Source organism: Anabrus simplex, chromosome 1 (assembly GCF_040414725.1).
Source record: "Anabrus simplex isolate iqAnaSimp1 chromosome 1, ASM4041472v1, whole genome shotgun sequence".
In the NCBI taxonomy this organism is placed as follows: domain Eukaryota; kingdom Metazoa; phylum Arthropoda; class Insecta; order Orthoptera; family Tettigoniidae; genus Anabrus; species Anabrus simplex.
In genome coordinates, this window is record NC_090265.1 from 1108806833 (window position 1) to 1108823745 (window position 16913).

Below are 16913 nucleotides of genomic sequence, written 5' to 3' on the forward strand. Positions count from 1 at the left end.
GGAGTTGGAAGGAAGCGGCCGTGGCCTTAATTAAGGTACAGCCCCAGCATTTGCCTGGTGTGAAAATGGGAAACCACGGAAAACCATTTTCAGGGCTGCCGATAGTGGGATTCGAACCTACTATCTCCCGGATGCAAGCTCACAGCCGCGCGCCTCTACGCGCACGGCCAACTCGCCCGGTGTATACAATACTCTTAAAATCCCAGAGGGGAAATGAATGTTAACATGCATTGTATTATTCATGTAATGTTTCTGCATTTTTCCATGTTCATGGCGCAGAAATGAGTATCAGGTTAGCTTGGAGTCGCAAAGCTTCATGCGAATCAATGCCTGTTTTCGGAATTAAGGCTTTATTCACGCACATCCCTACATAAAACCCCTCCACAAGCTACCGTTGGCACCCGTGCACATGGGTAGTTGGTTACAGTGGTGCAACAAACCATGTGAGAGACATGGCAAATGACATGATGTTCTTTTTTGGATGATTCGTGCTCCTGTGTAGGCAAAAATGATGGCAGGATCCATTTCCACATACTACAGGAGGAGAGATGTCTGGCAGGATTTATTCGAATCAGGCACACTAATCCAGCATGCTGTACTCTGGTCTGGGTTGCCATTGAACATGATAATAGATCTCCTTCTAGTGTGAGTCGGTACTACCGTAGTAAGTACCACTCACATTAATACCATTCTTGGATTAGTTGTCCTTCAAAATTTTCAAGGCTTCCCTGATGCCATCTTTCAGCTGGACTGTTCTAGACTGCATATTACAGTGTTAGCATATGCATTTTCTTCCATGAAAACAACTGCATCTACTGCCCTAGCCTGAAAGGTCACCTGATTTGTCTTCCATTAAAATGTCTGCAGTATGTTCTCTTCAGAAGCAGCAGTATGACCATCCATCAGTAAATCTTGATGAACTTTGAATGTGGATGAAAAGAACCTAGTTGGCTATGTTGTATGGTACAACACAGTTTAATTCACTTTGATTCAGTAAATAGCAAATGATAGATGATGAAAGGGTGGCCATCTTACTAGGGATTACCATTCCAATGTCCAATGGTATTGCCCAATGTACACACCCTTTTAAAATAGTCATAACTCAACTTATTTTAGGATTTAGTATTGGAAAGGAACAAACAAGTGTCTAATAACTGCATATAGTCTTGTTCCTCTCTCTCTTCACTGAACAATTTGAGGTAGGGAACCTGGGGTTGGAGAAGCCATCTTAAGGAGGTAAAAGAAATACAATCACATTACTGTATACTTTTTAATTTACATTAGTTACAGTTGACTGCAAATACCATCATTGACACAATGAACGTACCATTTTCATTGTATCTTACAAAATGTGCTGAAACTGATGGCCATCAACCTCAATGCAAGCATGACATCAGTGAACAAGATTCTGATGCACCCTGACAAATATCCCTGGTGTGTTTCGAATCACATCGCAAGTAGCTACAATTCTGGCAACTAATTCAGTCTCCATATCCACTGGGGTCTCATACACAAGCAACTTTGGATATCCCCGTAGGAAATAATCAAGGGGATTCAGGTCAGGTGACCTCGCAGGCCATTGAATAGGACCTCTTCCAATCCAGCGACCAGGAAATACAGCATTGAGATGGTTTTGGACATCCACATTGAAGTGAGGTGGTGCACCGTCATGTTGTATCTGCATCCTCGCACGAACAGCCAAGGGTACGTCCTCCAACAACTCAGGTAGAACTCTTTGCAAGAACCTCAAGAACAGGCGGCCATTCAGATGGCCAGATAGAAGATATGGCCCAATGAGATTGTCACCTACAATGCCGGCCCAGATATTCATAGCAAAACGTACTTCATGGTGTGACTATACTACAGCGTGAGGGTTCACCACAGCCCACACATGGGTATTCTTGCTCTTCGAAATACGATCATGATCAAATGAGACCTCGTCAATGAACAGCATGATTTGAAGGAAATCTGATCATTCACTGCATTGTTGGAGCTACCACTGACAACAACGTGACCCTTGGTGCAAAGTCAGTCACAAGCATTGCACGGATACGTTGTCGGTGATATGAGTGTAATTGTTTTTTGTGGAGTACTCGCCACACGCTAGTATTTGCAGCGCCCATTTCATGTGCAATAAGACGAGTACTTGTATTGGTGTCCGCTGCAGCATGTTCCAGCACCACCTCTTCAAAATGGGGTGTGCGAATGGTCTCATGTTGCCAGGTCCTTTGTTCCTTCTTTCCAGTGAACCAGTCTCCCGCATTCGTCAATCGAGAGAAATAAATACTCGTCGTGATGGATGATGCCTGTTAGGAAATCATTCCCTGTACATCCTTTCAGCAGTGATAGTATTGCAACGGACTTCCCCATACACAAGGTGCATGTCAGTGAGTTCTGCGAAACTGTGCCGGTACCGCTCCATCGTATTGTACTGTACTTCTCTGAATAGCACTGAGCAATGAATGCGTCTGTCGGTCAGTGATTCATAGCACGTTCTGTCATGGGACAATGTAAAAAAAAAATGGCTTTTAGTGCCGGGAGTGTCCGAGGACAAGTTCGGCTCGCCAGATGCAGGTCTTTTGATTTAACGTTGTAGGTGACCTGCGCGTCATGATGAGGATGAAATGATGATGAAGACGACACACACACCCAGCCCCCGTGCCAGCGTAAGGAACCAATTATGGTTAAAATTCCCGACCCTGCCGGGAATTGAACCCGGGACCCCTGTAACCAAAGGCCAGCACGCTAACCATTTAGCCATGGAGCCGGACATGGGACAATGTAAATATGATAGCACAGAGTTACCTTATGAACAGGTAAAGTAAACAAAACCTGTATCATGACTTCATAGTAATCAGGCTCGTCCTCCTTGTTTCCTTGCAGGAAATAAAGAATGTACATGTAAATAAACAGCACAGTACGTGTAAACTTGTATGCATGTTAGTTGTAAATAAGCTGGAAAACAGTAATGTGAGACAAAGCAGTAGACAAGTTTACTTCCATATCTCCTTAAGCCAGCTTCTCCGACCCTAGGATCCCCACCTCAAATTGTTCAGTGGAGCATTCTCTTTTGTATATATAGGAGAGTGGTCATTATTTTTCATCTTTCAAATTTCTTCGCACACACACACCCTAATTTCTTTCCTTTGGTTATAAGAAGAATTTTAATACCCATTTTATTGAAATCGAAGAGGAGGAACCCATGCCGCAGTGGCTAGAAAGTTGCATAATGTTTTCTTATCCCTGCATATGCATGTGCTCAACTGCTGTCCTTTGTTCAGTTGAGTGTCAGCTTCCATCCGGTAATGTTGTGAATGCTTTTTGAAATCATGCCAAGTAGTAAGAAGTAGTGACACAGTAATTTATTTAGTTGGTGAAGTTAAACACCAGATCATTGGAGATAAATAAACATCTAATTGACAAGATTTGTCAGTCTTGTTTTATAGCATATGCAAGGTGAAATTGACTGTCGGTGAAAGTGCTAATTTAGTTGTGCATGGCTGTGTAATATTTTGGGAGAAGGCTAGAATTCCCGCAAAAGCTCTACCTCACATTACAAAAGGGGAAATAATGTAAATATGCATTCAGAGTGGCAAAAAAAAAAAAAAAAAAAAAAAAAAAAAAAAAAAAAAAAAAAAAAAAAATAATAATAATAATAAAAAATAGGTCCTACAGAAGAACAAATACTCATAAAGAACGAGAGCTTAAGTTTGTTGCAAATCTAAGTAATCTCCTCAATGTAGTTCATGCTAATGCTTTGAACATTACAGAAATAGAAGAGGATAAACTTTTCTTGTAACGTCAAATAGAGCCCGGTCGTAGAGGTGTTGACCGAAAGTTGGCAGTGAAAGAGGAAAGAAATGAAATGAATGGTGGTAACAGTTCACAGTTTCTGGAGATTACTAATTATTCGTCTGAAGAATCAATTGAAGTGAGTGACTCTGATGGTAATCCCATTTTTACAGAGTCCTCCACGAGCTCAGCTTCCATTTCTTCTTGTGATGCAACTGTAGATGGAAGGAAGGCAAATTCATTAAAGGAAAATAAACGTGACGGAAGTGTTTTATGACATCAACTAGTAGCCGTTTCAGACAGATGTCAGTTAAGTCAGAAAGATGATGTGTTTGTCTTTGAAGCAACAGCTGAGGCCTTAGGACATAATGTTGATGAAATAGCACTTAATTGTAGTTTAATTCAAAGATATTGAGAACAACTGAAGAAGAAACAGGTAGGGAAGAATCCAAGTTGTGTGACTGTTCACAGGGATCGTAAGCTGGTACCAGCATGAAATGTCAGGAATTCAAGAACTGAAAGACTACCAATCATCATAACTTAGGAAAATGAGGAGCAATTAATTGGTGTGCCTGCATTACCGAATTCTAGTGGGAAAGAACAATCACGGACAGTTTGGAATGCCATAAAAATTCTGCATCGGAAAGTTCAAATTCTTTATTGCGACACCACCACATCCAACACAGGTTGTTTCAGTGGAGCTGTTACTTTGCTGGAAGAGTTGGCAGGAAGAGATATGTTGTTATTCCCTTGCCGTCATCACATGTACTATATAGTGTTAGAAGTGTGTTCGAAAATGAGTTACCCCAAGTGGTAGTTTGTCCCAGTGTAGCATTTTTCAAAAGCTTAGGGAAGAGTGGAATACAATGGAAAAAAAAATATGAAGATGGGCATGGGCGTTTACATGAGGCTTTCAGTAGTGTGGAAATTGAAGAAACACTTATCTTTTTTTTTTTTATTGCCAAAAATACCTGAAATATGATTACCATGAACTCATTGAATTATGCATCATGTTTTGGGGGGTAACTGTGGATGGAATCTTAAGGTAGGGCTTCCTGGAGCTTTGCATCATGCAAGATGGATGGCCAAATTAATTTATGCATTTATTTATTTATCGTATGATGAATCTATGTACACACATGTATATAGTTCAGGGTAAATGTGCGTAGTCACAAGTCCGTACAATACTATAACTCCTAGGTCTAGCATTTTGACCCAATCAACTGCTTCATCCGATGTGCGGTGAATGTCCATCAGCGTTCCTTTGAAAGCTCGAATTGAGCAGTCGGCAACAATGTGGTGGATTGACTGAGAAGAGACACCACAATCACAATCTGCAGAGCTAGTCCAACCCCATTTGCACAACAGATAACCACATCTGCCTTGTCCAGTTCTTATCCGATTGATGATTCTCCACTGTCGTCTTGGAAGATCAAATCCTTGTACTCGTTTAGAAGGATTCTCAACCAGATGTTTGTTCACTACCAAAGACTGATCCCACTGGGCTTTCCATGAACTGTTAACATGAAAAGAGGTTCTTTCAAGATCCATTGCTGTACGCCAGGGTGGTTTCCTTGATTTCAGTCGTTGATGTTCAGTGTGCGTAATATCTTGATGGATGGGTAGTTGGGGGTTCTGCTGAATGTTCTTCCAAACCTTTAGGAAAGCTTCTGATCGTCTTAGGGCTGGAGGTGCAATATTGCTGAGAACAGGAAGCCATAGTGTGTTCGTGCTCCGAATGCAACCCGAGATTATGTGCATTGCCTGATTGAGTTGTACATCGATCTTCTTTGTGTGAACACTATTGATCCAAGAGCAGCAACAGAATATGATAAGGCTAATGCTGTTGATCTTAGAACATGAGTATTGGCTCCCCATAATGTACCAGCAAGTTTCTGAAGAATATTATTTCTAGTTTTTACTTTAGCATTTACATTTGAAAGATGTTGCTTGAAAGTCAAAGTTCTATCAAGTGTTATTCCCAAGTATTTTGGTGTACTGCAGAACGGCAACACTTCACCTCGGAATCTGACTGTTGGTTTGTAATTAGACTGTCTGTTGTGTAAGTGGAATGTAGATATAACTGTTTTTTGAGGATTTAGGAGAAGGCACCATTTCTTGAAGTATACATCCAAGGCTTCCAGATCAGTGGCTAAAGTAGTTTCAGCATCATAAAAGTTGGAGCACTGAGTCACCAAAGAAATGTCATAAATGAATTTTCTTGATGATGTGTCTGGGAGGTCATATATGTACAGACTAAAAAGAAGGGGGGAAAGGACTGATCCTTGAGGTAAACCATCGTTTAATTTAAACACACTACTTCTGTCATTATCAGCGTAGATCTGGAAGTACCTATTACTGAGCATATTGCTAAGTAAGGCCGTAAGTTTACGACATGGGATCACACTCAAAAAGTTTAGGAGGAGTCCTTCTCGCCAGACAGTATCATAGGCAGCTGATAGATCCAAAAAGGCAGCCACGCTTACTGATTTCCTCTCGTATCCATTTTCGATATACGTGGTGAGAGACAGTACTTGATCATTACAACTTCTTCCAGGTCTAAATCCTGCTTGCTCTATAGGAATGTAGCTGTTGATTGTTTCATAAATTCTATTGTAGATCAGTCGCTCAAGGAGTTTATATGTAACACTTAGAAGTGCTATTGGATGGTAGCTTTCCACTTTAGGTGGATCTTTATTTGGTTTCAGTATGGCTATTATCTTTGTTTTCATCAGAGGTGATATGTTTCCAGTTTGCAGTATATTAGTGAAGAAGTTGGTTAACCATTTTATTGTGGCTGGTCCGCAATGAGCCAAAAATTCAGGATAAATTCCATCAAATCCTGCAGCTTTTCCAAGTTTTATACTTTTTATTGCGGCTTCAGTTTCTCCTTCTTTGAATGGAGTAGAGAATTCAGAAAACTACGGTGCTGCCCTTTTCTTGATGTTCAACTTTAATTTGATATCCTTTTTGGTTCGCTTGTCTTTTGTGTTTTTAGAAACTGATATTAGATGATTAGCAAAATCATTCAGATTGATGGCTGTTTTTGATCTCTTAGTTGCAGGGTTTGAAGAATCCAGTTTCCTAATTATAGACCAGGCCTTTCTGCTAGAATGGCTGTAATCTAGGGATTCCACTGTTTCATGCCAGATCCTTCTTCGACTCTCATCCAAGGATTGGAGGAGACCAGCTGCATTGTCGAAATTAGGATGTTCTTCATATTCTTGTAGTAATTCCTCACTCTCTGAACTCCAGCCAGAGATATACTCCTTACGATATCCTCTAGGGATGCATTGTCTTGCTGCACCTTTTATAACCCCTACAAATCTGCTGTAGTTGTTGTATGTTGGTTTGATCCATCTGATATTGGAGTCTGTTTGCTTTGCAAATTCAGTCCGATTGGCTTTCTTGAAGTTCCATCTTGGTTTAGGATGTGAACGAACAACAGGTAAAGACATCCCAACCTCCAAGAGAACATGCCTGTGTTGACTATGTGGGAAACCGTTGAGCACTGTACGTCGAACTTGACTGTGTGAATTATGAAGCCGATTTGTGAAACAAAGATCTGGGGTGTAGCCTTGAGACCAGTGAGCTGATTGAAAGGTAGGCAGGTCCTTAGCATCAAAAATCAGATTCAAATTTTCAGTTTCCATCCAGTCCACAAGAACTTCACCATTAGAGTCATCCTTGTTATATCCCCAAAGATGATGATGACTATTGAAATCACCGAGATATATAGTAGGATACTGCAGAGAAGGTATAGGAGGATTAGGCCAAGTAATATTTGGTGGCTTGTACACATTAACTATTGTCAAGTTTTCAATGTTAACTGTAGTAGTAAAAATGTCATTTTCAGAATTTACTGATAGTAATTGGTAATTTGTTATATCATTCCTGACATAAGTTGCAAGGCCATAATTTTGATGATAGTTAGACGCTACCAATTTAAAGCCTGGAATTTTCCCCCTACTCTGTAACTGTAGTTCGTCTGCTGTGTGTGTTTCTTGAAGCACGATGATATCAACTGCATATTTCAGTGCAATCCTGGAAAGATACTCGCATTTCGCTCAACTAATCCCTTCAATATTCAATTGACAAATGCGCAGCGATGGTCCAATTCTACCAACTTGAAGGTCCTGAAAAGGACCACACATCTCCTTCTTGTTCGCTCTTTGACCGAGAGGTCATTTCCGACAGTTCGGTCTCATCTTATCACTGTTGCTTTCTTAGCACCACCCGGGGGACACGTGTAGGGCAGTGTAGTGGTTAAACCTACGGACGTGAAGCAACGTAGACCCCCATTTATGCATTAAAGATGCTCCTCTTTCTTTCTCAGTTGTACCTCAGTGTCAGTGAATTGGATGGCCTAAAGAGAACATGTTTGCTTGTGGCAAAAGTATGTATGTAAAGTAGTGAAAATCTTAAAGTGGAAAATGATACAGCAGAGAGCGGAGTGAAGTTAATGCAAGATTTCAATGGACTCTTGACAGCCGATGAAGAAAAACGGAATTTCTTTTTGCAATGTGTGCAAGATTGCCAGAGACAATACTCTGACTGTAGAAAAGACCCATAGAAAAGAAAATTGTGTTAAAATTGGTATTGATTTATGGTGTGTTAACACATTTTGTATTATTCTATTAAAAAAATAACAGATTTTTAACTATATTTCCAAAAATATATTTGTATATTTCAGTTGTTTATGAGAATAGTGGAATACACACATTCTTTCAGTACTTTAGTCTTACCTACATATTTACGTCCAGTGCAGCAAGGTTTAACATAATCTAATTTTAATGAAATTTGGCACTTTATCAAAATATGCTAAAAGTAAACAGAAATAAAAAATAGGGGGTGTGCATTGAAATCACTTGACATTTTTGCATAACTCCCCCATGTATGGACCATCCTAATATATATGTGCCTTATTTTACCTGTTTTGATTTTAATGAACAGTTCTGTAAATATCCTGTAGAACAAAACACCTAATCATGGAATTTTGTGGTTTGTTTACAATATCAGAACTTGATGCTGCATCGTCACCCATGCATTCTCAAGTACATTTCTTCGTGGAGTAAAAGTGGAAGGTATCATTTAGCAACAGAGGAAGTGAAACCCTTGGCTCATGTTCTGGATCATCAAACAACTTTGCAAATTGCCCTTGGATTACATAGCATTTTAAAGGCTCTCATTTTTCTGCATGAGAAGGTAAGTTTACATTCTTCTATATTTTGCTAAAGAATATGTATATAGACTCCTAATGTGAAATTTGCCAGCACTGCGATCTAGGGATAGCATGCCTGCTAGTATCGGTTTCCTTTTTTCTCTCTGTAGTTATGTTGTTCAGCCAGAAGTAACTTGCATCACCAGTGCACTGAAATAAAACATTGTTATCCTTCTTTCCTTTTATAGCTTGAAAGACACTTAAAATTATTTTGTTTCTTAGTTATCCTGTACTGAAACGTTGATCCCAAGGTGTTTTCTAAAACCAGAAGTTGGTGTCCTCAGAGTTTGTCTCAAAGTTGATCTCTTGAAACAACTCTTCTTCATCAGCACCACTTTTCAGAACGTTGTGAATTAATGGTTCAACTGAGTTACGGCTTTCATGTGTGACAATTCATCATTATGAATATGGATGTTAGTATGCTTAAACACAGAAATTGTGTATGAAATTCATTTTTAATATTTAGTTTAGATACGGACTAATCTATATATATAAAATAAGACTTTTGTCTGTACATTGCTCAGAATTTGAAAATAATGGTATTTCTGTATCGGTCATGTCCATAGTAACAAGAAAATGCACTTTTTACTTTTCCGTAATTTCTGTCTGTCTGTCTGTCTGTCTGTCTGTCTGTCTGTCTGTATGTATGTATGTATGTATGTATGTATGTATGTATGTATGTACACGCATCACGAGAAAACGGTTGAAGAGAATTTAATGAAAATCGGTATGTAAAGTCAGGGGATGAGCCTCTACAATCTAGGCTGTAAATCATTTTACTCACGCTGAGTGAAATGGTAGTTTAGGGGAAGGCCTAAAATTGAATTCTCAACTATTTATGTTATTAGTGGTCTAATGAAAATCGGTATGTGAAGTCGAGGGATAAGCCTCTACAATCTAGGCTATAAATCATTTTACTCACGCTGAGTGAAATGGTAGTTTAGGGGAAGGCCTAAAATTGAATTCTCAACTATTTATGTTATTAGTGGTTGTATTTTAAAGAAAATGGGTATGCAAAGTCGGGGAATAAGTTGCTACAGTCTGGGCTATCAATAATTGTATTCACGCTGAGAAAAATGGTAGTTTAGAGGAAGGCCTAAAATATAATTCTCAAATATTGTTATTAGTAGTCCTATCTTGATGAAAATCGGTATGCAAAGTCAGGAAATAAGTCGCTATAGTCTAGACTGTAAATTATTTTATTCACGCTGAGTGAAAGGGTAGTTTAGGGGAAGGCCTAAAATGTAATTCTCAGATATTTCTTATAAGAGGTGTAATCAATGAATGCTACATAACTAGGGATATATAGTATTAAATTTCGTATTATTCATGTCTTATACATTGTTACCGTACTGGCTATGATCACAAAGATATTCATGATTTTGGATTTTTGTTACTAAGTCCATATCAGCGCCGAGTAACCAGAAATGGGTAAACAGTATTTAATGAAAATCGGTATGTAAAGTCGGAGAATAAGAAACTACAGTTTATGGTATAAAATATTTTACAAATCACAGAGTCGAAAGAAAACTAAATGTGAAGGCCTACAATATAGAAAGCTCATAACATTGATCAACAATAGCATTACATTGACCATTGTTTGTCGTGATGTGCTTTGTGTCATCTGTTGGCCTTCATCTCCGGTAGATAGGATTACTGCTGCGAACAGAGTATTTTTTATTTGATTTATGTCGCACCGACATAGATAAGTTTATGGCGACGATGGGATAGGAAAGGGCTAGGAGTGCCTTAGGCCTTAATTAAGGTACAGGCCCAGCATTTGACTGGTATGAAAGTAAACCACGGAATACCATCATGAGCGCTACCGACAATGAGGTTCAAATCCACTATATCTCGGATGCAAGCTCACAGCTGCGCACCGCTAACCACACGGTCAACTCGCCCAGTCGTACAGAGTGTAACAGCCTGCCTGAATATTGATGGGAAGTAGCTGGGGAGTTAGATAACTTTCTTCTTTAGCATGACATTCCCCTGGTTTATAAGTTTTCTGATACTACTGGTACGTAACACACTGGATCATCATAGCATTCGGGCTATTCAATTCCTACTCTGAGGCACTGATTGGAATGAACAGTGTGCATATTTAGCGGAATAATGGCAGATGAGTGTTCATGGCAATCTGCGGCCTGGTCATCCCAGCTCTGGAACTTTGGACTATTAGATTGGCACCGCAATCTAACCGCAGCACTGTTCGTTAAAAGTGATAAAATGTGCGGCTTTCCATTTGATCGAGTATTTTATATGATAGCATTGCTTTTAATCGCTACATTCATACGTTTTTGTAATGACCTATGTTGATTTCAGGTTAAGAAAACCACAAAGTCAGTCTTTCTGAGAAACCCGTTGTGAAGCACGGGTACATCAGCTAGTTCATGATATAAGTAGAGAAGTGTCAAAAATTCATTATTCTCGGAGGAAAAAAGTGTATGTGAATCTTTTTCTGTAATCCCTTAAACCCATGCATGGAATTTGGCTAGTCTCAGACAGACTGCTCTCTGCCTTGCTAGACAAATATCATCACTTAGCTTGGGCATGCAATGATTTAGAGGAGCAAGCAGAGAAAGCATATCTTCGGTGACTGTTAAAGCTTGCTTTCTTAAGCACATAGCTGCTTTACTTTAATCATAGACCAGTCTGCACTATTTCCCTTCTATTAATAAGTTATGTTTTTTAGAAATAAAATGTGTACTTACACCTCCTATGGATTACCAATGGTAGGTTGGAATTTCAGTTTTTTAAGTACTACATTGGGATTATGAATGTTACTACATTTTTACATACATACAAGCGAGTTGGTTGTGCAGTTCAGGTCACGTAGCTGTGAGCATTCATTCAGGAGATGTTAGGTTCAAACACCTCTGTCAGCAGCCCTCTAGGCAAATGCTGCGTCTGTACCGTGATTAAGGCCATGGCCACTATCTTCCCAATCCTAGGCCTTTCCTCTCCTTACGCCGCCAAAGACCTTCATTGTGTTCATGAGATGTTAAACTACTATCAAAAGAAAAATAAATCTTCATACATCTTCATTTTATACTGTTATGCCTTTTAGCATTAAATCTGTAAGCTTCTGTACAAATAAACTAAGCACCTCCACATTCTTTTATTTACAACTAGTTTCTTGGCCTTGTTTAGTGCCTGCTAGTATGTGGTTCCTTTTGTGTATTCGAGAAACTTATTTAAAGTTCGCGACTGAAGTAGGAGTTGTGATTGGTGAATCTGGGTGGCGATAGGCGGGCTCATGCGTTCTGATTGGCTACTCCAAGACCAGGGTTTCCCTTATTAAGAGAGCGAGGCAGCATTTCGTGGTCTGTCTTGTCTTGGTCTGTCTGTGGTCTGTCAGCAGTCTATCTGGTTGTCCGAAGTTTCGACGTCGTCTCGCTACCGGGATGGGCCACCTTGTGGGTAAGCACTCTTGATTTCTGTTCCAGCTTAAATTTCCTGTAATGTTCGCTTGCCTTTTCATATAGGAGTCTACCCTAACCTCACCTAGATTCGCCACTTAATTATTTACGATGCCTTAGCTTGTCAGCTGGGCTTGCCTGTTTGTTTTCGAGGCATTCCTCGTTTCTTGTTTCGCTTAATATATAAATTGTAGTTTAATATATTTACCTTGGGGTTTTGCCTCTGGTAGTTCCGCGTCATGTAATGTACGCCTGAGTTTTTGAAAAGTACGTTTAACTTCACTGTAAATTGTAATAGCGCATTACGTTTCTTCTTACTTACTAAATTACATTGTACAACTGGATTTGTAACTGGATGTATAGTTCGTTTGAATCTTTGAACTTGTAGGAAGCTATTGTCAAAAAACGTGTATTAATAATTGGTGTGTGTCTCAGTTGAACGTGTAGGTTGTATTTTATTATCGTTATGTGTCGGTACCTTCTGCATGGTGGAATTTGTTCGGAATTTTTATTTGTAAATAATATTTTGAAAATTAAGGATCACGGTTGATTATTTCTGAATCTGCGACCTAAGCCATATCCATGCCTTTGGTAGGTTCTCAGCCTCTTCTCACTTTCCTAGTTTTTGTCGTCTAGTTGGCCCTACTGATATTTACTAAAGTTGTTATTGGCGGAGATTCACGTACTTTCAGCTGATGTTTCATTGAGTGTGTAGTGGTTTTGGGTATTGTGGAGTTGCTCTTACTTTCCTCCCTTATCGTGTTTAGTGTTTTGTTTTAGTGTAACCACTGTAGAAGCGGTTACAGTTATCCTTTACTCTTCATTAACTTCACTGCTATTTTGTCTGTATGCTCAAATTAAGTTTTCTCTCTGTTCTGCAAAATCTTATGGTAGAGTTCTACCAGTTAAGAAAACAACTGCAGTCCTTAATGTGTATGCTGACTTCTCCCCACCAGTCATATGAGGAGAGCTTCAGCCTAGCAAAACATGTAGTGCCACTGCGACTTGAAGACTGGAGAGGTATATGAAATCTAAATATACCGAGCTCGATAGCTGCAGTCGCTTAAGTGCAGCCAGTATTCGGGAGATAGTAGGTTCGAACCCCACTGTCGGCAGCCCTGAAAATGGTTTTCCGTGGGTTCCCATTTTCACACCAGGCTGTACCTTAATTAAGGCCACGGCTGCTTCCTTCCCACTCCTAGCCATTCCCTATCCCATCGTCGCCATAAGACCTATCTGTGTCGGTGCGACATAAAGCAACTAGCAAAAAAAAAAATCTAAATAATCCCAACAAGAATTTCGGACAATACTTTAAAATGAGCAATATCGACCTATTCTGTAAAAAGCTATTTAAAATAGTATGTGTTTGGTTCATCTTGTCAGTACACTTTTTATAATTATTGAACATTATTTATTCATACATGTTTCAGGAACGTAATACATTCCCTTCATCAGTGAAGTCCAACCAAAGAATAAAAACAATATAATGCACTCTTTTGTTTAGCCCAAAATTTAAAGTTTTATATCATAATTCACCATATCAGTGAATAAACAAACATTAGTGAAATATTATGAAAATTACCCTTACATAAAATTTTAATATTTTGATAATTTAGAATGAGAATACCTAAATAAATTTTAGATATTCAAGTTCTATCCTTTTCTTCTTTTTTCTTTTCTTCCTTAAATGATTAAACATTAGTTTATACAACGGGTTCTTATCTGTACTTCTTTCATTTAAACTTGATTCAAAATGATTATTTTGGGAAAGATAAATTTCTAAATTTTCTAAAACATTCATGAATTTTTCCTTTTTTGACCGAATGTATTAATTCCATGTCATTAGAAATGTCTGTAAATTTATGATTTTTTTCAAACATATGCTCTCCCATTGCCGAATATCTGTTATGTTTGACTGCATTAACATGTTCTTTGTACCTTATAGTCAAACTTCTTCCAGACTGTCCTATGTATCACTGCCTACATGTTTAGCATGTCACTTTGTAAATTCCTTATTTATTAAATATACATTTATTCTCAATTTTATCTGAATTGAAAATTATCATATTAGTGTTGTTATCAGTTTTTTAGCCAGTTGATAAGATACATAGTTTGGATACTCCAACATTCCTATCGTAGATACTATAAAAATAGTAAGAAAGAATTTAATGCAATATAGTAAATTAAGTAAGGTGGAAATTGAAGAATTTTTAACATTACTAGAATTTACTTAGGAAAATAACTATTTCATTTTTGACAACAAAATCTACAAACGATTTAAAGGCTTAGCAATGGGTTCGCCAGCTTCAGGTATTGATGTTGATTCCCTTTGGGAACCTGAAATTTTTGTCCCGAATGAGTAAATTTATAGCGAACATATTCATGGATTACATGGAATGTTATAAAATAGATGGATTGATTACATGGTTAAGATACGTTGATGATATATATTTGTTATTATTGATGAACAAAAGGTAAAGGTAGGTACAATGAGTATGGTATGAAAATTAGCCTCTCGAAGACTAAATTGATTTATAATAATATAAGAAATTTATTTTAACTCAACCTATTCAATACAGTACAAGATGTTAACGTATTAGTTAAACATTGTTAAAAATCGTTGAGACATGTTTCGCCCCTTCTGTGGGGCATCATCAGTCATATCAAATACCTCAAAATTCTACCAGACGTCTGGTTGAAAATGATAAAAATATGTTACCTGAGTGAATACATTAAAAAACATTTACAAGATCTTATCATTAACAAAATATCAAAATTAACTAAAAAATGTTACACTAGTAAATACATTGGTGAATTTTCACTCAAAACAAGGCCGTCCTATTGTACAGTATTGACAATAATGGTAGTTAAAGTCTTATTTGGTGCTAAGTTCGAAGACAGTTAAAAATTTATGTACAGATGTTGAGAATGAATGCAGAATACATATAATTGCAATTTACTGTATGTGTATTTTACATTGTAAAATAATGTGGAAAAACATTCCAAATTTGTATTAATATCCATGGAAGAAAAAAAAATATTTTTTTTATTCCGTACCTCATTATTACAGTCTTGGTGCAATCTAATCAGAAATGGCTTCAAGATGTGAAATTTTGTATGTGATTTATGATCAGCTCATGTAAAAATTTTGCATTACGTCGTAATTCAACTTGGATGTTTATGTTGACTAATTATATTTTAGACTCAAACAAAATAGTTTGTCCAAGTATCCATGGGCTTATCACCTCCGTTGGACACTCTCTATGAAGACGGAGTGCCTAGTGCATGTAAACAACAGTTGATATTTGATTCAAAACGAACCATGTTGAAAACAGTAAAAATAATGGCTTGAACGAGGGCGGTTGAAATGTCGTTAAGTCTTCCCAATTGACTAGTGTTTTTAAGTTTCTCCGTGTGTTTATGTTGTTGAAGTATGGGGTTTCAGTTTTATTGGTTGAATGGGCGATAGTCAAAACGTTGTCCGATGTAATTAATGTTGAGCTGTCTTACGTATGTGAAAATCTTAAGTGTTGTTGGGCTCTTACCTTATTGCTAAGAGGTTTTTAAAACACTGGCTGTTACTAACGTCTTGCTCCTTGTATTGTACATGTGACGTCTTGGTGGAGGGGAGTGGGCCTGAGAAGGCAGGGCTGTGGGCCTGTGGTTGGCGCATGGGAAGGAGTTGTGTGTATTGGAGGGAGAACAGGGGCGTGATAAGTTGAACGGCTTAGTGGGGGTACTTGAGGAGGTTGTTTTGAGGACGTCAACTAATCTTTTGTCTTTCAGATTTAACTTGTTGAATGAAATTATTAATTGTTCATAAAGAGGGCTTTGGTTGTCTATTGGACCATTTAAGTATTTATTATTATTGTATTTTTGCTCCGAGAAAATGTACAAATTTTCGAACTCGGTCATGAGTCTGCCTTTATCTAGTCTTTTTAAAATTTGGAGATCTTGTTCGATTGTGGTGAAACTGTGTCCTGTGTCCTTCATATGGATGCTCATTGCTGAGTGTTTGTTGTGTTTCTGGGCATTAAAATGTTCTGCATATCTAGTTGTGAAGCTTCTTCCAGTTTGACCGATGTACGAACTATTGCATTCAGCGCATTTCAGTCTGTAAATGCCGGAACCCGAAAATTTTATTGTTGTCCGAGTTTATCTTGTTGTGATTGAAGAATAACTTTTGATTTGAATTTTGGGTCTTAAAGGCTATCTTAATATCATGTATCCTTAAAGGGGTAGCGATTCGATGTATGATGGGATTAGTATAGGTAAAGATTGCATACTTTTATTTGTTTTTTTCCATTGGGGAGAGGTTCGTGGTCAATTTCAATTTCACTTTATTGATTATGTTATGTATGATTGAGGGATTGTATCCGTTGAAAATAGCTATTTCTTTTATGGTATTTATTTCTTTTTTCAAGTTGGCAGTTGACATGGGAATTTTTAGCGCTCTGTACACTAAGCTGTAAAATGAG

The 16913-nt window shown here is 38.1% G+C and overlaps 1 protein-coding gene across 1 annotated transcript in view; it reads left to right on the plus strand.

The window, feature by feature from the left end:
* The window catches only part of LOC136858167 (protein-associating with the carboxyl-terminal domain of ezrin), a 200696-nt gene that overhangs the window by 20821 nt on the left and 162962 nt on the right, over positions 1-16913 (plus strand). Inside the window, exon 2 of the mRNA XM_067137518.2 lies at positions 8812-8997. Coding sequence (XP_066993619.1) covers positions 8812-8997 — 186 coding nt within the window. The remainder of the gene's footprint in view (positions 1-8811; positions 8998-16913) is intronic.